This window comes from Macrotis lagotis, chromosome X (assembly GCF_037893015.1).
Source record: "Macrotis lagotis isolate mMagLag1 chromosome X, bilby.v1.9.chrom.fasta, whole genome shotgun sequence".
Lineage (NCBI taxonomy): Eukaryota > Metazoa > Chordata > Mammalia > Peramelemorphia > Peramelidae > Macrotis > Macrotis lagotis.
In genome coordinates this window covers 327,323,352-327,344,301 of record NC_133666.1, presented here as the reverse complement: position 1 = coordinate 327,344,301, position 20,950 = coordinate 327,323,352, and the positions used below count along the sequence as shown (strand labels likewise).

The 20,950-nt window shown below is 38.1% G+C and overlaps 1 protein-coding gene across 3 annotated transcripts in view; it reads right to left on the bottom strand.

The window, feature by feature from the left end:
- Nucleotides 1-14,279, bottom strand: part of RPRD1A (regulation of nuclear pre-mRNA domain containing 1A) — a 96,992-nt gene extending 82,713 nt beyond the window's left edge. For all 3 annotated transcript variants that reach the window (XM_074199901.1, XM_074199902.1, XM_074199903.1), the window contains exon 1: nt 14,035-14,279. In XM_074199901.1, coding sequence (XP_074056002.1) covers nt 14,035-14,185 — 151 coding nt within the window. In that variant the 5' untranslated portion in view covers nt 14,186-14,279. The remainder of the gene's footprint in view (nt 1-14,034) is intronic.
- Nucleotides 14,280-20,950: the final 6,671 nt, after the last annotated feature.

Below are 20,950 nucleotides of genomic sequence, written 5' to 3'. Positions count from 1 at the left end.
TGTGAGAAGCGGGTTAGGAATCAGAATGGTTTTTATTCACATTTTCCTACAAAAACATTATAAATAATGATTTGATTCTCTAGACATCCTATCAAAAGCAGAATATCAACAAATGCCACTTGTCCTTTTGAAGTTTACCCAAAAGATAAAGGATGCATACTTAAAATTGACAGACTACCATGATCAACCCAAGTTCTCTGGTCTCTCTAAATATTATCCTCCTTTATAATACTATGCCTTATTGTTCCTTCTGGCTATATTTCTTTTGCTTTTAATCACTTCATAAGTCTTCCCATGTTTCTATGAACTGTTTAAATTTAACAGTTATAAGATTATAAATTTAAAATTGGAATAGACCTCAGAGGTCACATTCCTTAGAGTTCCATTAGATTTATGGAGTTTGTTTAGTTAATTTCCAGTTACTATATGCAAAATTATTCTTGTGTTTTGTTAATATGTTATCATTATAATTGTAAAAATTAAAAGCAGGCATTTATGGACTGACCTAGAAATCTATGTTGAAGGAAAACAACACTACTGCATTGTATTTCAGGATAAAGTTTGTCAGAAACAACTTTATTTGATTTAACATTAATATAGGATTTGAGGATTTCTATCTTGGAAGAGATGCTCAAATTACCAGTCTCCCATGCCCTCCTAAATGACTCTCTGCAACAAGATGATTTCAGCTAATATTTATATAAGAATCTCTGAAGAAAATTACAATATGTAAAAATACAGTCTCAAGTTAATGTTTCAAAATAGGGATCAAAAGAAGATCAATAGGAGTCTTTTTTGCCTTCTATGCTTTCACACCACACACACATTATCAACAACATATCAGTAACTTCATAAACTTTTATAACACATCCAGTTTATAACTTATTGTATGGCTATGCTAGTTTTCTTCATTTCAGTTCTTACATATTCACTGGAAAAGTAACATGCATTTATTAAATTTCTTTATTGCACATGAGTCATTGTGTTAAGCACAAGTAATACAAAGAAATGCAAAAACAGTCCAGAAGAGAAAAATGTTAAAACAGTTACTTAAAAAAAAAAGATATACAGGATAAATTGGAGATAATTTCAGGGAAAAGGCATTAGCATTAAGTGGGAATCAGAACATCTTGTAGAAGGCACTAAGAGATTGAGTACCATTTTTGATTCCTTGACATCATGGTCTTTGAACAAACATCAGATATCATTCAGCAAACAGAAAGGTCAGTTGTCTTCAATTTAAGGGATGATACAATTCACTACCAACAAAACCAGTGGGGGAGGGGTCCATTTGCATTTTAAATTGTGGTTTCATTATTCAAATTTTGACTTCCCAAAAGGTTAGAGCCAAAAAGCCTGCCAAGTCAAACTCAAATATCTTTTAACCTCCATAACTGAGTCTGAATAAGTTACAACTCAATTCCAGCAACATAGTTGGCATAGTTTTTAAATTCATGTATTTTAAAGATATACTTAAATTCATTTTAGTTACTGGAACACAACATTTTCAGGAAAAGACATTTTTAAAATCTTGTATGCGTGCAAGTGCAATAATGTTAAATATATTTATGTGTATGTGTACATACATATATACATATGTACAGGCATATATACCTCTTTACAATGCTTTACTTTATTGAGCTAAGTTTTTTGGTTTTTTTTTAAACAAATTGAAGGTCTGTGATAACCCTATATTGAGCTATATCTGCATCATATTTTTAAAAGCATGTGCCCACATCATGTCTCTATGTCATATTTTGGTTAATTGTCATAATATTTCAAATGTTTTCTTAAATCTATTATGGTGATCTATGATCAATGATCTATGATGTTAGCACAGTGTTTCAGGGCATCATAACTATGCCCTTATAAGTATATATGACCGGGGCAGCTAGGTGGTGAAGCGGACAGAGCACTGGCCCTGGATTCAGAAGGACCTAAATTCAAATTTGATCTCAGACACCTAATAATTACCTAGCTGTATGACCTTGGGAAAGTCACTTAGCTCCATTGCCTTGCAAAAACCTAAAATGTAGAATTTATACCTTCAATCTGCTAAACAACAGTACACACAGGCATCCTCTGGAATTACTGCAGATTCGATTCCACTGCAATAAAGCAAATATTGCAATAAAGTGAGTCACAAATTTTTTTGGTTTCCTAGTGCATATAAAAGTTATGCTTATAGTATATTGTAGTTATTACAACTACAGTATTTGTCTAAAAACATACATACCTTAATTTAAAAATATCTTATTACCAAAAGTGCTAACCATCATCTAAGCCTTCATTGAGTTGTTAGTACCAGGGCCTAGTCCACTGCACCACCTAGCTGCTTCAAAATTCTACAGATAGTTTGGTCATTTTTTCAGTCCTGAAATCTCTTTGTGATCCCATTTGGGGTTTTCTGGGCAAAGATCCTGGAGTAGGTTGCCATTTCCTTCTCCAGTTTATTTTACAAATAAGGAAACTGAGGCAAACAGGGTTAGGTGACTTGCTCAGGCCTGCAGTCTGAGCTCAAATTTGCACTCAAGAAGATCAGTCTTCCTGATTCCAGGCTCAGCACTCACTCTATCCACTGCATCACCTAGCTACCCAGTAAAAAGTAGGCCTTTCTTATTTTCTCAGTTGTAGCAAGTATTAATAAAAGAGTCCAACAAAAAAGCTCTAAGTAGTCACCCACACCTTCATACACTCTGTATTACAGCCAAATTCATGTGCTTTCTTCTCACAAATTGAACATTTGATCTTCTAATTCTGTATCTTTGCACAGACTACCATTCTTGAAATGTACCTCTTAAATACATACTTCACTTCATAACTCAGATGCTACATCTCTCCTGTGAATTCTTATGTTAGCTGCTGCTGTTCTTTTCCTACAGATTATCATATATAATATATATGTGTGTATGAATACATGTATTTCCATGTTGTGTCCATTAACTAGAATGTAAGTTCATGGGGTGAGGGATTTTATGATTCTTTATGGCTTTATATTCCCAATTAGGCCCTTAATAAATATTTGTTGAAAAGAATGTCCAGAAAAATTGGCCAAAAGACTAAATGACAGCCAATTATAGCTACATAAACCTTTTTATTTTGTAAATAAAGGCCTCCTGGAAAGAACTGAGTCAAGAAATCTGTTTTAAACCACTGAGGGGAAGGACTTCCCAGATTTCACATTTTCTCCATCCCCCACTGTTCTTCATCTCCCTTTTGTGTTGTACCCCCCCCATTAGGATGTCAAAGTTCGTGAAAGAGAACAGTTTTTTCCTTTTTTGCACATAATTTGCATCCCCCAGTGTTTAACACAAAGCAACTCACAGTAAATGTTTAAAGTTTTTGACTTGTTTGTTGCTTCAATTTGGATCCAATGCCTGCTTCAATGTATCTGTGTGACCTTGTAAAGTTATAACTTTCCTATCTGTTTTCCCATCTATTAAAAAAAAGAGCTAAACCAGAAAATACAGAGTTCCTTCCAGATTAATCTTAAGTGAACACAAAGAAGCCAACAAAATCACATAGATGGATAACCACAGTTAGAAGCCAGGACATGAATAATGATCCAGTGAAGGAGAATCTGATCCAGTGGTCAGATAAAAGAGAAAACTAGTCAGTTGTGTCATAAATGCTCACAGAAGTTAAGAGTGCCTAGGAGCAGAGAGGTTGATCCAAAGCTGTCAACTGCAGAAGAGATCAAGAAACCCATAGGATTTGACAATTAAAAGATGCCTGGTAACTTTGAAGGGGCAACTTTATTTAATGAGGTAAGAATGCAGACAACAAGGGACTTGAAAAGTAAGAGGGAAGGAAATGGAGACCATGAGCATAGTTTTTCCTTTCTTTTTTCTAAAGATAGTTTTTTCAGCAATACCACTACTGGGTCTATACCCTGAAAAGATCATGAAAAAGGGTAAAAACATCACGTACAAAAATATTCATAGCTGCTCTGTGGTGGCAAAGAATTGGAAATCGAGTGAATGTCCATAAATTGGGGAATGGCTGAACAAATTGAGGTATATGTATGTTATGGAACACTATTGTTCTATTAGAAACCAGGAAGGAGAGGGGAGTGGAGCTAAGATGGCAGCAGGAGAAGAGCCTCTCCTAGGTGCTCTCTCCAAAATATTTCAAAAAATCTTAAAATTATGACTCTAAATTTTCAAGAGACAGAACCCACAGAAAGCTCCAGTGTACCAGCCCAAGGTAACCTAGAAAATAGTGGGAAAATTCTGTTACATGGGGTTAGAGGGGTGGCCCCGCCAGAGTGAAGAAAGTTCAGTTGTGGCTCCAGACAGCAGAAACAGGTTCCTGACCTGCACCCCAGGAACACCAAGCACAACTTGGAAGATCAGCAGGAGACCTCTGCCAGAGCAAGCATGAAGCCCAGGCCCTCAGTGCAGCAGCCTAGATCCAGGTAATGGCCCACAGAGCTGGTAAACTGGAGCCTCTAGGCAGCTGCGTGTGCCCTAAATGCTCAGTCCAACAAAGTTAAGGGAGTGCAGGGAGACTTCCAAGGTCTGTCCTCTGTCCCTGGAATAGGACTCTGGGGTTCTGACCACATTTAGATACTGATCGTAATCTAGGTCCCCCATAGAACAAGGGACCCCACCCCAGCCCCACGGCAGAGGGGTGTACTTGTGGTCATTCACAGACCAGGAGGGCAGTCAGAGGCCCACACACTGAGGTCCTTGTGGGGGTGTCCCGATAATACTCAAAAGCTCAGGAAGCACCCCAAAACCAGGCACAGGCTGGGGAAATGAGTAAACAGGAAAAAAAAAGGAACCTGATCATTGACAAATACTTTGTCTATGATGGGGAAGTCGAAGCTTCTGCATCTAAAGACTCCAAGAAAAAAAGAAATTGGGCTCAGGCTATGATAGAACTCAAAAAAGATTTTGAAAATCAAGTAAGGGAGATAGAAGAAAAATTGGGAAAAGAAATGAGAGAGATGCAGGAAAAACATGAAAAAGAAGTCAGCAGGTTAGTCAAGGAGATCCAAAAAAAAAAAGCTGAAAAAAATAACATGTTAAAAAATAGCTTAGGTGAAATGGATAAAATATCTCAAAAAGTTACTGAGAAGAAAGCAGAATTGGCCAGATGGAAAAGGAGATAAGAAAGCACTCTGAGGAAAACAAATCCTGCAGAAGTAGAATTGAGCTAAAGGAAGCTGATAACTTTATAAGAAATCAAAATACAATACTTCAACACCAAAAGAATTAAAAATTAGAAGAAAATGTGAAACATCTCATTGAAAAAACAACTGATCTGGAAAACAGATTCAGGAAAGATAATTTAAAAATTATTGGGATACCTGAAAGTCATGATCAGGAAAAGAGCCTTGACTTCATTTTTAAAAAATTCCTACAGGAAAACTGCCCTATCCTACAAGCAGAAGGCAAATTAGAAATTGAGAGAATCCAGCAATCTCCCCAGATAAGAGATCCAAAAAAAAAAAAACCCAACAACCCCCAGGAATATTATAGCCAAGTTCCAGAACTCCTAAGTCAAAGAGAAAATACTGCAAGCAGCCAGAAGGACACAATTCAAAAAGCATGGAGCTGTAATCAAGATCAGAAAAGGACTTAGCAGCAAATACATCAAAGGCTGGGGCTTGTAATACAATATTCCAGAAGGCAAAAGAGCTTGGAATGCAACCGAGAATCAACTCCCCAACAAAACTGAACATCCTCTTCCAGGGGAAAAGACAGACTTTCAATAAAACAGATGAATTTCCACCGTTCCCATTGAAATGACCAGAGCTGAACAGAAAGTTTGACTTTCAAGTACAGGACTTGGGTGAAGCAAAGAGAGCAGACAGGAAGGGTAAATTATGAGGGAGTAATGATGATGAACTGCATGTATTCCTGCATAGAAAAATGATGCTGATAACACTCATATGAACCTTCTCATTTAACAGAGCAGGTAGAAGGAGCTTTTATGGATGAAGCACAGGAGAGAGAGGTGAATTTGAAGATATAATATAGTGTAAAAATGAAGTCAATGGCTAAAAGGGAAATGTACTGGGAGTAAGAGAAAGGAAAGGTGGAATAGGCTAAGATATTTCATATAAAAGATTTTTTTTATAATGATATGGAAGGGGGGAAGACTAGGGGGAATGAGGGAACCTTCAGTCTGATCAGAAATGGCTCAGAGAGGAACCAGCATACATACTCAATAGGGTATAGATATTTAGAGTTAAAAAAGGAGAAGGGGGACGTGAGTGATAAGAGGAGAGGGCAGATCAAAGGAGAGAGTAGTTAGATATAACACATTTTCTTTTTCACTTTTTTGCAAGGTGCTGGGATTGGGTGGCCTGTCTGGGACCACAGGGCCAGGTGCTGGGTCTCTGGGGTGGTATGTGGGCTTGAGGCCTCTTGGCCCCAGGGCCATTGCTCTGTCCATTCTGCCACTCAACTACCCTACAGCACATTTAGTGAAAGGAGAGAGAAAATATAATATAGAGTAGTGGGGAGGAATGGATGGAGGGAATTACAATCAGCATCAGCAACTGTGGAAAAATAGGGAAGTAACTTCTGTAATAGTCTTATGATAAAGAATGTGATGCATCTGAGACAGAGTTGGATGGTATCAGAACACAAACCTGAAATACATTTTTTTCTTTCTTTTACTTTATTTCTCATGAGGTTCTATTTTTGTGGGGGGAGGGGCATTATGTTTACTCTTAAACAAGAATTATTTTAGAAATGTATAAATAAAGCCATATTAACCAAAAAAAAGAGAAAGAAACCAGGAGGGATGGGAATTCAGGGAAGCATGGAGGGATTTGCATGAACTGATGCTGAGCTAGATGAGCAGACCAGAAAAACATTGTACACTCTGACAGCAAACTTGGGGGTGATGATCAACCTTGATGGACTCAAGTCCATCAGTGCAACAATCAGGGACAATTTTGGGCTGTCTGCAATGGAGAATACCATCTGTATCCAGAGAACGAACTGTGGAGTTTGAACAAAGACCAAGGACTATTAACTTTAATTTAGAAAAAAAAACTGATTATCTTACTGTCTGATCTGTTATCTCTTATACTGTATGTTTCTTCCTTAAGGATGTGATTTCTCTTTCATCACATTCAATCTGGATCAATGTATACCATGGAAACAATGTATAGACTGGCAAATTGCCTTTTGTGGGGGGTGGGAGGAGGGAAGTAAGATTAGGGGAGAAATTGTAAAACTCAAAATAAATAAAATCTTTGGAAAAAAATAATCATATATGCTAAGCACAAGTGACACAAAGTGACACATAAATGCTCTCAAGAAACTGAGAGTCTCATGAAAATAATTACGTACAAACAAGATATATATCAATAAAAGTTCTTGCAGAGGTAGAATTTTTAGCTGAGACTTGAATGAAGTCAAGAAGCAACAGTAAGAATCACAGGCATGGGGGACAATCACTGAAAATGCAGTCAGAAGATAAAGTGTCTTTTTCAAGGAAAACAAAGAGACCAAGGGTCACGGAATTGTAGAATAGATGGAGAGGAATAAGGTGTAAGAAGACTGGAAAGGTAGAAATCTGCTTTGAAAGTCAAACAGGATTTTATATTTGATCCTGGAGGAGTGGGGAACCATTAGAATTTATTGACTAGATTAAGCCAAGTAATACATAACATGGTCAGCACACACAAACTTCTATACCTGGCAAGCTCTGCCTTCCCCACTTCACCTGCTGAATTCCTTACTCAAACTTAAAATTCCCAATGAAAATATTACTTCATGATATTGCCTGATCTTCTGTCAGTAAAGACCTTCTTACTCCCACCTCCACACAAGAGTTTGTTTTATACCTTTCTGATGTAATTTCACATATTACTGTATAGTAGTTTTATCAGTTCAATAAAAGTTTCATGAGAGTAGGGATCATCCCACATAAGCTGAACTTTGTATACCCTGTGTAATATAATGCTCTACAATGTCATTTTTTAGAATCTTTGAGACATAACTCATTCATTTTAAACAAGCCATATTCTGGTTTAATACTATACAATCTGCTTTTGTATATCTATTCTAATGAAAAAGATCAATAAAGACACAAACTGATTAAAAAAAACACTGATTAATGCATTACTCAATCAGAATTCCAGACAACTGATGAAGCAACTTTCAATCCTACCTCCTAAAAGAGAGGATAAATAAAAGTCCCAGAACTGAGCCCCACATTTATAGAAATGACAGTAAAGGAAATTTGTTTGGTTTGCATGATACATATTTTTTCATTTTTATTGTTTTTCCTCTAATAGCAGTAAGATAGGAGAAAAAGGAAAAAATGATTGCTAATTTTTTTAAAGACATCAGAAGAATAGGACCTCAACTTCTGCTTCCACAAATGTTTGAAGTAAACACCATTGGCATAATAGCCACGGCCCTGTCTCACCTAACTAACACATAGGAAATCTACACTACTACTCCTCCTCCTCCTCCTCCTCCTCCTCCTCCTCACCAAAGAACACTTAAATAAAATATATCTAACTGACAGAAGTTCGTTCTTTTTTTTTTTGGCACAGCAATGGGGTTAAGTGGCTTGGCCAAGGCCACACAGCTAGGTAATTATTATGTGTCTGAGCCCAGATTTGAACCCAGGTACTCCTGACTCCAGGGCAGGCGCTCTATCCACTGCGCCACCTAGCTGCCCCTTAGAAGTTCTTTCACATCTATTCCTCTAGTCTACACAAATATTCTAACAGTACTCTGACATCTTTTCCCTCTTTACCTCCTTTTAATTATATTTAATTGTTTACATGTCAAATCCCCCAGAGAATATATATTCCTTCAAAAAAAAAGGAAAAGATTTTTTTCTGGGGCAGCTAGGTGGCGCAGTGGATAAAGCACCTGCCCTGCAGTCAGGAGTACCTGGGTTCAAATCTGGCCTCAGACACTTAATAATTACCTAGCTGAGTGGCCTTGGCCAAGCCACTTAACCCCATTGCCTTGCAAAAACCTAAAAAAAAAAAAAAAAGATTTTTTTTCTTCACCTCATAATACAATACCTTCATACAAAGGATGTTTAAAAAATTTGTGCTGAACTGAATGTATAGGACATATGTGTAAGAAAAATGTTTCAAACTTTCAAAATAGCTAGTTTTGAGATTTCAGTAAAAACCCTCAAGCTATTTTTATGGTATTTTCATATGGAAAGTTAGGACTTAAGTTAAACTTTATATAAGATTAAAATCAAAAATGACATTCCTTCAGGGCATCAAACATTAGCAATGAATATTTCTATCAATGAAGGTTGAGATACTGGAAATCAAGGCAGCTAGGTGGTGCAGAGATGCTTACTAGTTGTGTGACTTTAGGCAAGTCCCTTAACCCCATTGCCTCATAAAAGCCAAAAAAAAAAAAGTACTGGAAATCATTTTTAGAAGGTCTACATCAGATGAATTCATTGTTGAAGACTTATGGGAAATAACTGTAAAAGATAAACTATAGACAAGTTTTGACCTAAATCCACAGAAAAAAAAATAAACCATAAATTAAAAAATCAAATCACTAACATACAAAATATAAGTCGAGAAACTTGAATTTCAAGAAACTTTCCCAACTTCCAAGAAAACAAAATATTAGATGTTATGTGGAAAGAGTTCAAAAAAAAATTCAAAGAAAAAAAGAAAGTTCACTTCCATCTTCAGCTGATAAAAGTAGAGGTAAAAAGCTGCAAGCTCAAATCTTAATGTCCCTTAAAGAGAAGGTTTTCATTTAAAAGATCACACATATATTACTCTATTAGAACAGTTTTATCCATATTACGGAAGCATCCAATTACAACAATGAGAAGTTTTGAGTAGTGTGGTTTGAGTTTTGAGTTCACTTATCTTAGCAGTGTACATGACAATGAGGTTGAATGACACATGCATTGCCAGAGCTAGCTCAGTATTTGGAAGGCTCCAAAACAAAGTGTAGAGTGAAGAGCTATCATGTCTGTAAGTGAATAACTTTCATTTAAATTGTCTGAGGAAAATTCTAAAGATCACTTGGCAGAAGATCCCAGACACTGAGGTTCTTTTGAGCTAACCTACCTAGCATTCCAACATTACTATAGAGAATGCAACTACAACAGGCTAGCCATGTTGTTGGAATGTCAAAAAAGACTATTTTATGGGGAAACTCACACAGGATAATTAAGTACTCACAAAGGGGTCAGAAGATGTAACACACAGGGACACTGAAGTTCTCTTAAGAACTTTAGAATCAAAAAAAAAAAAAAGAACTTTAGAATCAATTGTACAACATAGGACACCCTGGCACAGGACCACTCAGCATAGCGTGCCCTCATCAGTGAGGGTGTTACACTCTAAGAGGCAGACAGAATTGAAGCAACTCAAAGGAAAAGTGATATCTGTTAAGTTTAGAGTACCCATCCAGGTGTTCACATGAACAATTTGTGCCTGATGTGTGGTAAAGCATTCCAAGTTCATATTGGTCTGACCAGTCACAGTGGGACACACTGTAATTTGTCTCAAATATAGTGATGTCATTTTGGCCGTTTTCAATAACAAAGGACAAGAACCAAACAACTAAAAAAGCAGCTTTATGGAAGGGCTTTCCCCTCTATGAAGACCAAGGGCCAAATGTGTCTCCTCTTTTACCCAAGGAGTCACCAGTCTCCTAAATACTTGACTGGAATGAACAAAGTTATTACCCCTACTATGGTACACATCCTAGGTAAAGCTGTTTTTGTCTTAGAAGTGAAACCATACCTAGCCATGTGGCCTTGGGCAAGCCACTTAACCCCATTGCCTTGCAAAAACCTAAAAAAACAAACAAAAAAAAAAGAAGTGAAACCAATTTCATCTAGTTTTCCCTCAGTTAACTAGTTGGAGTAATTGAAGGTCAATAAAATTCAACAGGATAAGTCAAGGAGTTGGAGGAAGAGAGAGGTCTCCACTGGAATGGTGGTATAGAAACCTGTTGAACTGAGTGACTTGAATTGAGTGAAGCTGAAAAACTGACCACATCAGTAATGAAAATAGCATCCAAAGTTAAACTCAATGATATGCTTACTGAACTAGGCAGGAGAATTCATGTGTGTGTACAAATGATACAGTAAATTAGTCATGTAATTCAAAATTAGTCCATTTTATTATTTTGAATGCACCTCATAAAACCTTAAAGCAACTGAGTTAAAATCACAGACCACCCTGAAACTCCAATAAACCTACATTTCTCAGGAAGTATCAGCTTCTATTTTAGGTGCTATCCGTGCTACTATATACTAACAGTGATGACAAACCAAAAACAGTTGCAAACCCCTAAAAGATATCTTCCTTGAAATTTGTGACACCCTGGTCTAAGGTGAGGAAAAAGGCCAAGGTTACTTACCTTTTCCTTTTATTCACACCAATATTATCTTCAATTGCCAAACTGAGGCAGTTACCTCAGGTTATAAGATCAAATAGTAACATAAAGGAATTGGGAAAGCTTCAAGGAGCCCCATTTTAGGTAGGTTACAAAATATCTCTAATATGAATAATCTACACAAAGATAACTGAGATTTGCCTGTATTTCACTTAGGTCATGCCTTTACAATAACTGACAAGGCCAGCCCAGAACAAATGAATGAGTAATCTTATTACCCTGTGGTCAACTACAAATGGTGAAACTAGTGATTTCAGGTCCAAGTAACACAATGAATATTTTCAATAGGAACATTTTCAGTGCCTACTACATGTAAGGCATTATGGAAATCTATTACAACAAACTATAAGGAAACCAAACTTCCTTACCTCATCCAGTTCACCCAATTATATAGCTCCCGTCTCTGAGAGAGCATGGTATAGTTAAAGTAGATAGGTGTGGTAGATCAGGAAAACCTCGGTTCAAAGTGCCATCTCTGACACTAACTCTAGTCAAATCACCTAATCTCAGACTCCCAGTTTTCTCATCTGAGGAGGAAACCTAGAGGGTTGTAGAGATTCAAATGAGGATTATGTAGAGAATGTTGTAACATCACCAACAATAAAAGTCAGCATTTATACAACACTAAGGTTTTCAAAGGATTTTACAAATATCTCATCAGAACCTCACAACTCTGAAGGCAGATGCTGTTAATTATCCTCATTTAACAGATGAGGAAACTGAAGAAGACTTTGATTAAGTGATCTGCTCAGAGTCACATAGTGTCTGAAGCCACGTCTAAATTCAGGTCTTGCTATAACTTCAGAACCTGAGATCACTCCTTTGCAACATGCTTACTTGCCTCACTATCATTAGACTGTTTCTTAAGTGTGATCCATTGGTATTGCCATTAATTACTATTTATTTCTATCAGAAAAAAAAAGTAAGCAGATAAGAAACAAACCCTAATTTACCTGAAACTTTCAAAGTAATTAAAGAAAAACTACAAAGAAAAGCTACGTGTTTTTCTAGTATAGGGCCTAAGCAAATATTAGCATTCTGTTTTGTATATCTACTGTCTCAAAAATTATGTTAATTCTGTTAACAACCATATCTCCGAGGCAAAAGCACGGTTCTTGCATATTTCACACACAGAAGTAAACAACTTTTGAGGGTGACAAGTTATATGTATTTAAAAAAAATGTATTCTCAGATGAAATGTAAGCCAAAGTGTACAAAAACAAAATTGTCTATAGTGAAATAGATAAAACCAGGTACACAAATGCATGAAACAGAAATGTATATGAATCTAAAAAACAAATGCATACATATATTTTTCCATCAAAACCAAGTAAGAAATATGTAAAGAATGAAACAGAAATGTATATGAATCTAAAAAAAATGCATGCATATATTTTTCCATCAAAACCAAGTAAGAAATACGGAAAGAATGAAACAGAAATGTATATGAAATCTAAAAAAAAATGCATGCATATATTTTTCAATGAAAACCAAGTAAGAAATACGGAAAGAATGAAACAGAAATGTATATGAATCTAAAAAAATGCATGCATATATTTTTCAATGAAAACCAAGTAAGAAATACAGAAAGAATGAGACAGAAATGTTTATGAATCTAAAAAAAAATGCATGCATATATTTCTCAATCAAAACCAAGTAAGAAATACGGAAAGAAACGGAGACTGTTTTGAAACAAAACAGCTCATCTAGATCATACATACATGGCACCTGGTATATGGTGATCCTCTTAGGTTATGGAATGATTACAACAAAATCGCAAAACATCCACAGTAAATCAAAAAAAGTCCAATTTATCAGTTTTATTAAAATTTTTACCAAATTTTAAAAGGATGTTTCCTCTAACCTTAAAGAGGCCACTCTTTAAGGAAAGTGAAAGAGAACTCACCGGGTTTGTAAACCAGAGGAGGATAGGGCTAAGTCCTGACAGCAACACATTAACTGGACTGGAAAGTCACTTAACTTTTGTTTAGTATCTATCACGTTGTCTCCCTCATTAAGTAGAAGCTCTTTGAGGGCAGGGACTTTTTGCCTGTTTTATTTTTTCCATCCCCATGGCCTAACATAATAGGCACTAAATATTAAAATGAAGTGAAAATGGCTCCACTTGTCCTCAGTTGCCTCATCCGTAAAACGAGGGAGGAAAGACTAAACAGCCTCGAAGTTCCCTTAAAGCACTGAAGCTAAGGAGGCAGTAAATGTGTTGAGACATCAACAATTCTTGGAGCCAATCTAAGCTAGGACATAACGCGGTCCTCCGCCGAAAGAACTAGAACGAATAAGGCTCTAAGATGCCATCAGGCCCGGGCCCCTCGGAACACTCGATAGCGGCTATTGTACGTTTACAATAACATTCCAGCTCCCACGAGTTCCATCCTGCCAAGTTGGAGCAGCGCGCCGAGCGGGGCCCGCCGGCGGAACAAAGCTCAGCGTCGGGGTGCGGGGCTGGCCCGTCCAGGTGGGTCCCGGAAGCAGCCCCTCCCCTCCCGGGGCGCCCGGCCCGGCCCCGCCCGGCCCAGGAAGGGCCCCGGCGGGTGAGGGCGCGCGCGGCCCCCGGGGCCCGGCCGCCCGGGGGACCTGCGCCTCGGGGAGGCGGGCGGAGGGCGGGGACGGGCGGAGGCGGCCGCGCCGCACTCACCCTTGCGCAGCTCCCTCTCCCACACCGTGACGATGGGCCGCGAGTGCTTGCGGTGGTGGATCAGCCACAGCGACAGCGTCTGCACGCTCTGCTGCGAGTTGCTCAGCTCCGACAGCTTCTTCTCCAGCGCCGCCTCCGAGAAGGCGGACATCCCCCCGGCCCGGCGCCCCGCGCCCGACACGCCGCGGAGCCCGCGGGGAGGAGGGGCTCGCCAGGCCCGGGCACCAGCGCGCCGCCCCCCTTACCGCCGCCGCCGCCGCCGCCGCCGCCACAGTCCCATCCGACCCCGCCGCCGACGCAGGTAGAAACAAGATGGCGCCCCAACCGGCAGTGACATAGGCAGGCGGGTCTCGGCCGCCCTCTTCCCGGCGTGCCCCGGGGTCCGCGGAAGGGGCGGGGCCGGGCTCCCTCCGACGCCTGCGCGCGGCACAAGGCCGGGAAGCACGTGGCGCCGCCGGAGCTGCCCTCACGTGGCCCCAAGGGCCCGCCTCGAGGGCCGCGTGTGCCCGGGCTGTAAGCCCGGGGATCGTCGGGGCCGGCAGGTTGCGGTAAGACCTTTGTTGTAACACACTCCTCAAGCTTACAAAGGGACGGGTTCGGGAAGTTTTTTTGAACTCACTCAGAAAATGAACTATTTGAACATGTCCCCAGAATGGCATAGCTTTCATTGGAATATGAATGAGGGAGGCTGGGTGGCGCAGTGGGTAGAGCACCGGCCCTGGAGTCAGGAGGACCTGAGCTCAAATCTGGCCTCAGACACTTAATAATTGACTAGCTGTGTTGCCTTGGGCAAGTCACTTAACCCCATTTGCCTTAAAGGAATAAATAATACTATTTTTCTCAGATACATGTGAAGATAATTTTTTATTAGTTTTTTTTGCGTAAAGATAATTGTTAACATTCATTTTTACAAGATTTTGAGTTGTAAGTTTTCCTCCCTCTCCTCCTCTCTTCCTAAAATGGTAAGCAATGTGCTAATTATATATGTGAAATCATGTAAAACATATTTCCATAGCAATCAGAATTGTGAAAGAAGAAACAGATCAAAAGGGGGAAAAATGACATGAAAAAAATAGTCAACAAAAGTCTGCCTTCATCTACTTTCAGAGTCCATTTCCTTCATTTTAATGTGGATAACATTTTCCCCCTCATAAGTCTTTTCTAATTATCTTGGAACATTGTGTTGCTGAGAAGAACTATATGTCCCTCATAGTCAATCCTCACTCTGTTACTATTAATATGTACAATGTTCTAGTTCACTTCACTCTGCATCCATTTGTACAAGTCTAAGTTTTTCTGAAATCTGCCTGCCCATCATTTCTTATTGCACAATAGTATTCCATTATATGTTCATATACCACAACTTATTTAACTATTCCCTAATTGATGTGTATCCCCTCAATCTCCAATATTTTGTCACAATGAAACAGGATACTAAAATATTTTTGAAAATGTAGGTCCTTTTCCCTTTTTTTAATGATCTCTTTGGAATATAAACCAGGTAGTATATTTCGGCTTAAACAGTTCATAGTCTGCCTTTTGGACATAGTTCCAAATCACTTTCCAGAATGGTTGAATCAATTCACAAATCCACCAAAATGCATTAATGTCCCAATTTAATTTTTTTAAATCTATCCAGGAATTTATTTCACTAAGTGAAAGTGAGAAAATATTTTTTTTAAAAACTCCCTCTTTTGAAAAGTAGGTCTTGGCCAACCTTGATGGACTTACTCATTCCATCAGTACAACAATCACGGACAATTTTGGAGATGGAGAATACCATCTATATCTGGAGAAAGAATTGTGGAGTTTGAACAAAGACCAAAGACTATTACCTTTAATTTAGGTAAAAAAAAAACATTATTACATAATTCTGCTATTCTCTTATACTTTATTTTTCATCCTTAAGAATATGATTTCTCCAGGTGGCTAGGTAGCACAATGGATAGAGCACTGGCCCTGGGGTCAGGAGTACCTGAGTTCAAATGTGACCTCAAACACTTAATAATTACCTAGCTGTGTGACTTTCGGCAAGCCACTTAAATCCATTTGCCTTGAAAAAACCTAAAAAAAAAATGTGATTTCTCTCTCATCACATTCAACCTAGATCAGTGTATACCATGGAAACAATGTAAAGACTAACAGACTGCCTTGGGGTGGGGGGAGAAAGATTGTGTGGGGGAACTGTAAAATTTAAAATAAAATCTTAAAAAAAGGGAAAAAAATCACAAAAAAGAAAAAAGAAAAGTGGGTCTTGGGGCAGCTAGGTGGTGCAGTGGATAGAGCACCAGTTCAGGAGTCAGGAATACCTGAGTTCAAATCCAGCCTCAGACACTTAATAATTGTCTAGCTGTGTGACCTTGGGCAAGTCATTTAACCCCACTGTCTTACCGGAAAAAAAATTTGGAAAAGTGGGTCTTGCTTGTTTAATTGTGTCTGATTATATCTCAATAACAACAGTGAAGTTTTTTGTTAGTTTTTTTAGTCATTTTATTGTGTCTAAATAACTATTGGTTCTTTTTTGGCAGATATATTGGTCATATTTCATTTCTGAGCCTTTTTTCCAGATAAAATTCTGTCCATTTAGTAGTACCTACCAAAAAAGGATAGACTTCTGATAGTCAGGTGACTCTAAGAATAAGGCAACCAGGTACCTGTTCTGAGGAGAAGGATGGTCACTTTTTCCTCATTCCTTTCACATTTTTGTGAAAGAGACCTATTTGGAAAGTCTCTGCTTTAGACTTTCCTTGGTCTGGTTGGTGCCTCTACCCTATATACCATCAATAGAAACTGCTCTTTCTAGATTTAGAGGTTAAAGTCATCTGTTCTAATCCTTTCACATTACAAAAACTTAGAGCTATTATATGGCTTGCTCACAGAGCTACCTAGTGTCAGAGACATGATTTAAATCTAAATTTGCCTAACTCAAGTTCAGTACTTTATGTACTATACCACTCTCCTTCAAGCTTTCTAGCCAACTGGCGTCTATATCTATGATGAGGGCAGTAGCCTGCCTAAAGTGCCAGGAAAGAGAGCACAGAAAGAGTAGTCAAAAAGGTAAAAGGAGACTAAGTACTAGAGAGAAGAGAAAAGATCAAGGAAAAGAAGTGTGACCAATAGTGTCATAAATTGCAGGGAGAAGAGGGAGGAGGAAGAATAGGGAGAGTAAGGGGGAGGGAGAGGAAAAGGAGGAAGGAGGGGAGGAGGGGAGGAAAGAGAGGAGGACTGAGAAAAAAGGCATTAGATTTGGCAGATTAAATGTCAATGGTAACCTTTACCAAAAGACAGGATTCTATTTGGGAAGGGACAGTGAGGCAAAACAATACCATCAAGATGTTTTAAAAGGAAAGAAGTTAGCTACAAGGCAAGAAAAAAAGTAACAATATTTGTAAATTAAATGTTAATATATTTAGTAAACCCCAAAACCATGAAAAAATATTGAGTTATTACAAACAACTAAGAAGATAGGATTTGAGATTAGTTTCCCAAAATAAACCTTTTTATATCAATCAGTCAACAAGCATGTATTAATATATTACTATGTAGCAAGTATTGTGTTAAATGTAGAGGATAGAGGCAGCTAGGTGGCACAGTGGATAGAACACCAGCCCTGGAGTCAGGAGGATCTGAGTTCAAATCTGGTCTCAGACACTTAATAGTTACCTAGCTGTGTGGTCTTGGGCAAGCCACTTAACCCTATTTGCCTTGCAAAAACCAAAAAAAAAAAAGTGTAGAGGGTACAAGAAAGTAAAAAAGATAATCCCTGCCTTCAAGAAGCATTCTGGAATAATTTTATAGAAGAAATGTCATTTACTAACTATCATGACAAAATGTATCAAATATTTGCCATTAACCTGACAAAATATATATGAGATATAAAGTTAGTATATGGGGCGTTAGGTGGCATAGTGGATAAAGCACTAGCCTTGGAGTCAGGAGTACCTGGGTTCAAATCCTGTCTCAGACACTTAATTACCTAGCTGTGTGGCCTTGGGCAAGCCACTTAACCCCATTTGCCTTGCAAAAACCTAAAAATAAATAAATAAAGTTAGTATGTAAAGTATCTAAAGTTATTTAGGTGGTGCAATCGATAGTGCTTTCAGCCAGGAGTCAGAAAGATCCAAGTTCAAATATGACCTTAAACACTTAGTGGCTGTGTAATCCTGGACAAATTATGTTTGCTTGCCTCTATTTCCACATCTGTAAAAGTGGTTATGATAATAACATCTCCCTCCTAAGGTTGTTGTGAGAATAAAATGAGATATTATTTGTTAAGTTCATAGTAGGCACTATTTAAATGTTTGCAGTTGTTTATTATTAATTATTATTATTATTATAGAAATAGCCATAAAACAATTTTGTCAAAAAGGAAGAACTAAGTAACTGAAGGGGAATTTGTTCCCTGTGTAATATAGTTTATCTGAAGGTAATATAAATATTCCCCAAATTAATGTATATATGTAATATTATTTGAAACACTATCAATGGGATAGATTGTAGAATTAAGTAAAATGGCAATAAAATTTACCTAGAAAAATAGGGTCAGTGATGAAAAGTTAACTTTATGAATAAAACTGCCAAGGAAAGAAGTTATCTCCAGAAAGTAAAACAAAAAGAAATGGGTAATTAGAAGAGTTAGAATTACCCTTCTTGTTAATTGTAAGTAATTGGAGTAATTAGGTAATTGGTAATGGCTGATCTTTCAAAGGCACCTGAAGCAACTGTTATTTGTGTTAGAGCTTGACAGGAATGTACTAATTGCCCTGAAAAGCAGTTACACTTTTCTGGGAGAAAAGATTAGAAGTCTGCCATAATGAATTAAGCCTAAACCCATGAGGAACAGGCTTATCAACTACACTGTCAAGGTTAGCTGTAGGAACTTCCAACAAGAATGATAAGGATGAAGGACAGGGGAATTTTAAATAGGTTGCACAAGGTGTGCTATTTTTTTTTATTTCTGCCAAGACCAAATTAAGTTTATAAACAGAAAGTGTAAAATGAGATATATTCTAGATGAGAAGGCATGGAGTAACCCCTCTTAATTCAAGAGAATGAAGAGCAAGATGGCTACCTGGGCAAAGGTACTCAATTTTCAAATACCAATTCAAGCAAAAACCTGAAATTTAATCCAAATTAAGCATTGATTAAGACATTCAATGAGAAACATACAGCACTTATTCCACCTTGGAATTGCAAAAACAACCAGAAACCTGTGGGCATTAGGAAAAGGGCCACCAATAAACCAGCTCAAAGATGTATAAGAGGGAGCTAGAGATATACAATTAGAAGGTTGTTAATGACTTTTATTGAAGCCAGCCCTTCAGTAGTTTAGGGGGCTCTGTTATAAGGAGGGGGAAAAAAATCAGAGGTCTTCCTTGGAAAGATCTACAGAGTCAGAAAGCCCCAAGAAAGCCAGACACTTTCCTGGCCCCCAAGAATGGGAACCTTGGAAGTCCAAGAAAGCTGCAATAATCAGAGCCCTGAGGCAGAACTTGGATCTGTACAGCCCAAGTACCCAGTGGCTCAGAAAGTTTTAGAAGCTATAGAGGGTTCTGAAGGTCCAATAATTTTAAAGTCAGTATCAATGATTATTTCTCTCTTTTATTTATAATTAGTTGCTGAATTAAGATCAAGATTTGCCCCCCCCCCCCCCCCCCCCCCAGAAAACTGTAGGTTGTTTAGTCTCTGAAGGATGTCAGAGATGAATGAGATTGCCCAAATCCCCTGGAGTATATGCTTTTCATCCTGGGTGGGAGACCCCAGTCAACTAAAGAACCTTACAAAGAATTTAATCTAAGATAAATTCCAATCAATTGTGTTCTACTCAGGTTTGAGTAAGGGAAGATTCTTTGTCTAGATTGCCTGCGGTTGGGGGTGGTCTAGAAGGAAGAATGATCAAAGTCACTTTCCCTCTGTCCCTCATTTGAATGCCTTGGTCTCTCCTTATAATATTCATTATTCTCCTTGTTAATCAGAGTTTTTGCCACCCCTTGAAATACCTACTCTTAAAAAAAATGGGTTTCACAAAATAATATGTAAATATGTTAAACACAAAAGTACATGTACAGGATGGCTAGGTGGCATAGGGGATAAAGCACCAGACACTTAATAATTACCTAGCTGTGTGGCCTTGGGCAAGCCACTTAACCCCATTTGCCTTGCAAAAACCTAAAAAAAAAAAAAATACATGTACAACTTTTACCAGACTGCTTACTGCCAAGAGGAGGGAGGTAGGAAGGGAGGCTTGAAAAATGTGTAATTTATTCACCAAAAACCAATTAGATGGTTTAGATTACATTAAATTAAAAACCTTTTGCACAGATAAAACCAATGGAACCAAGATCAAAAGAAATGTAGTAGATTGGAAAGCAATTTTTACAACTAATGATTCTGACAAAGGACTCATTTCTAAAATATACAGAGAACCGAGTCATATTTTTAAAACAAAAAGCCATTCCACAATTGACAAATGGTCAAAGGATATACAAAGGCAATTTCCAGATGAGATCAAAGCAATCCATAGCCATATGAAAAAATGCTCTAAATCATTAATTATTAGAGAAATGCAAATTAAAGCTTCTCTGAGATACCACCTCACACCTCTCAGATTGGCCAATATGACCAGGAAGGATAATGATCATTGTTGGAAGGGTTGTGGGAAATCTGGGACACTATTACACTGTTGGTGGAGCTGTGAACTCATACAGCCTTTCTGGAGAGCTATTTGGAACTATACCCAAAGGGCAACAAAAATGTGCATACCCTTTGACCCAGCAATACCACTACTGGGTCTATACCCTGAAGAGATGATGAAAAAGGGTAAAAACATTATTTGTACAAAAATATTTATAGCAGCCCTGTTTGTGGTGGCAAAGAATTGGAAAAAAACAGATATCTTATTGTCTGATCTTGTTAC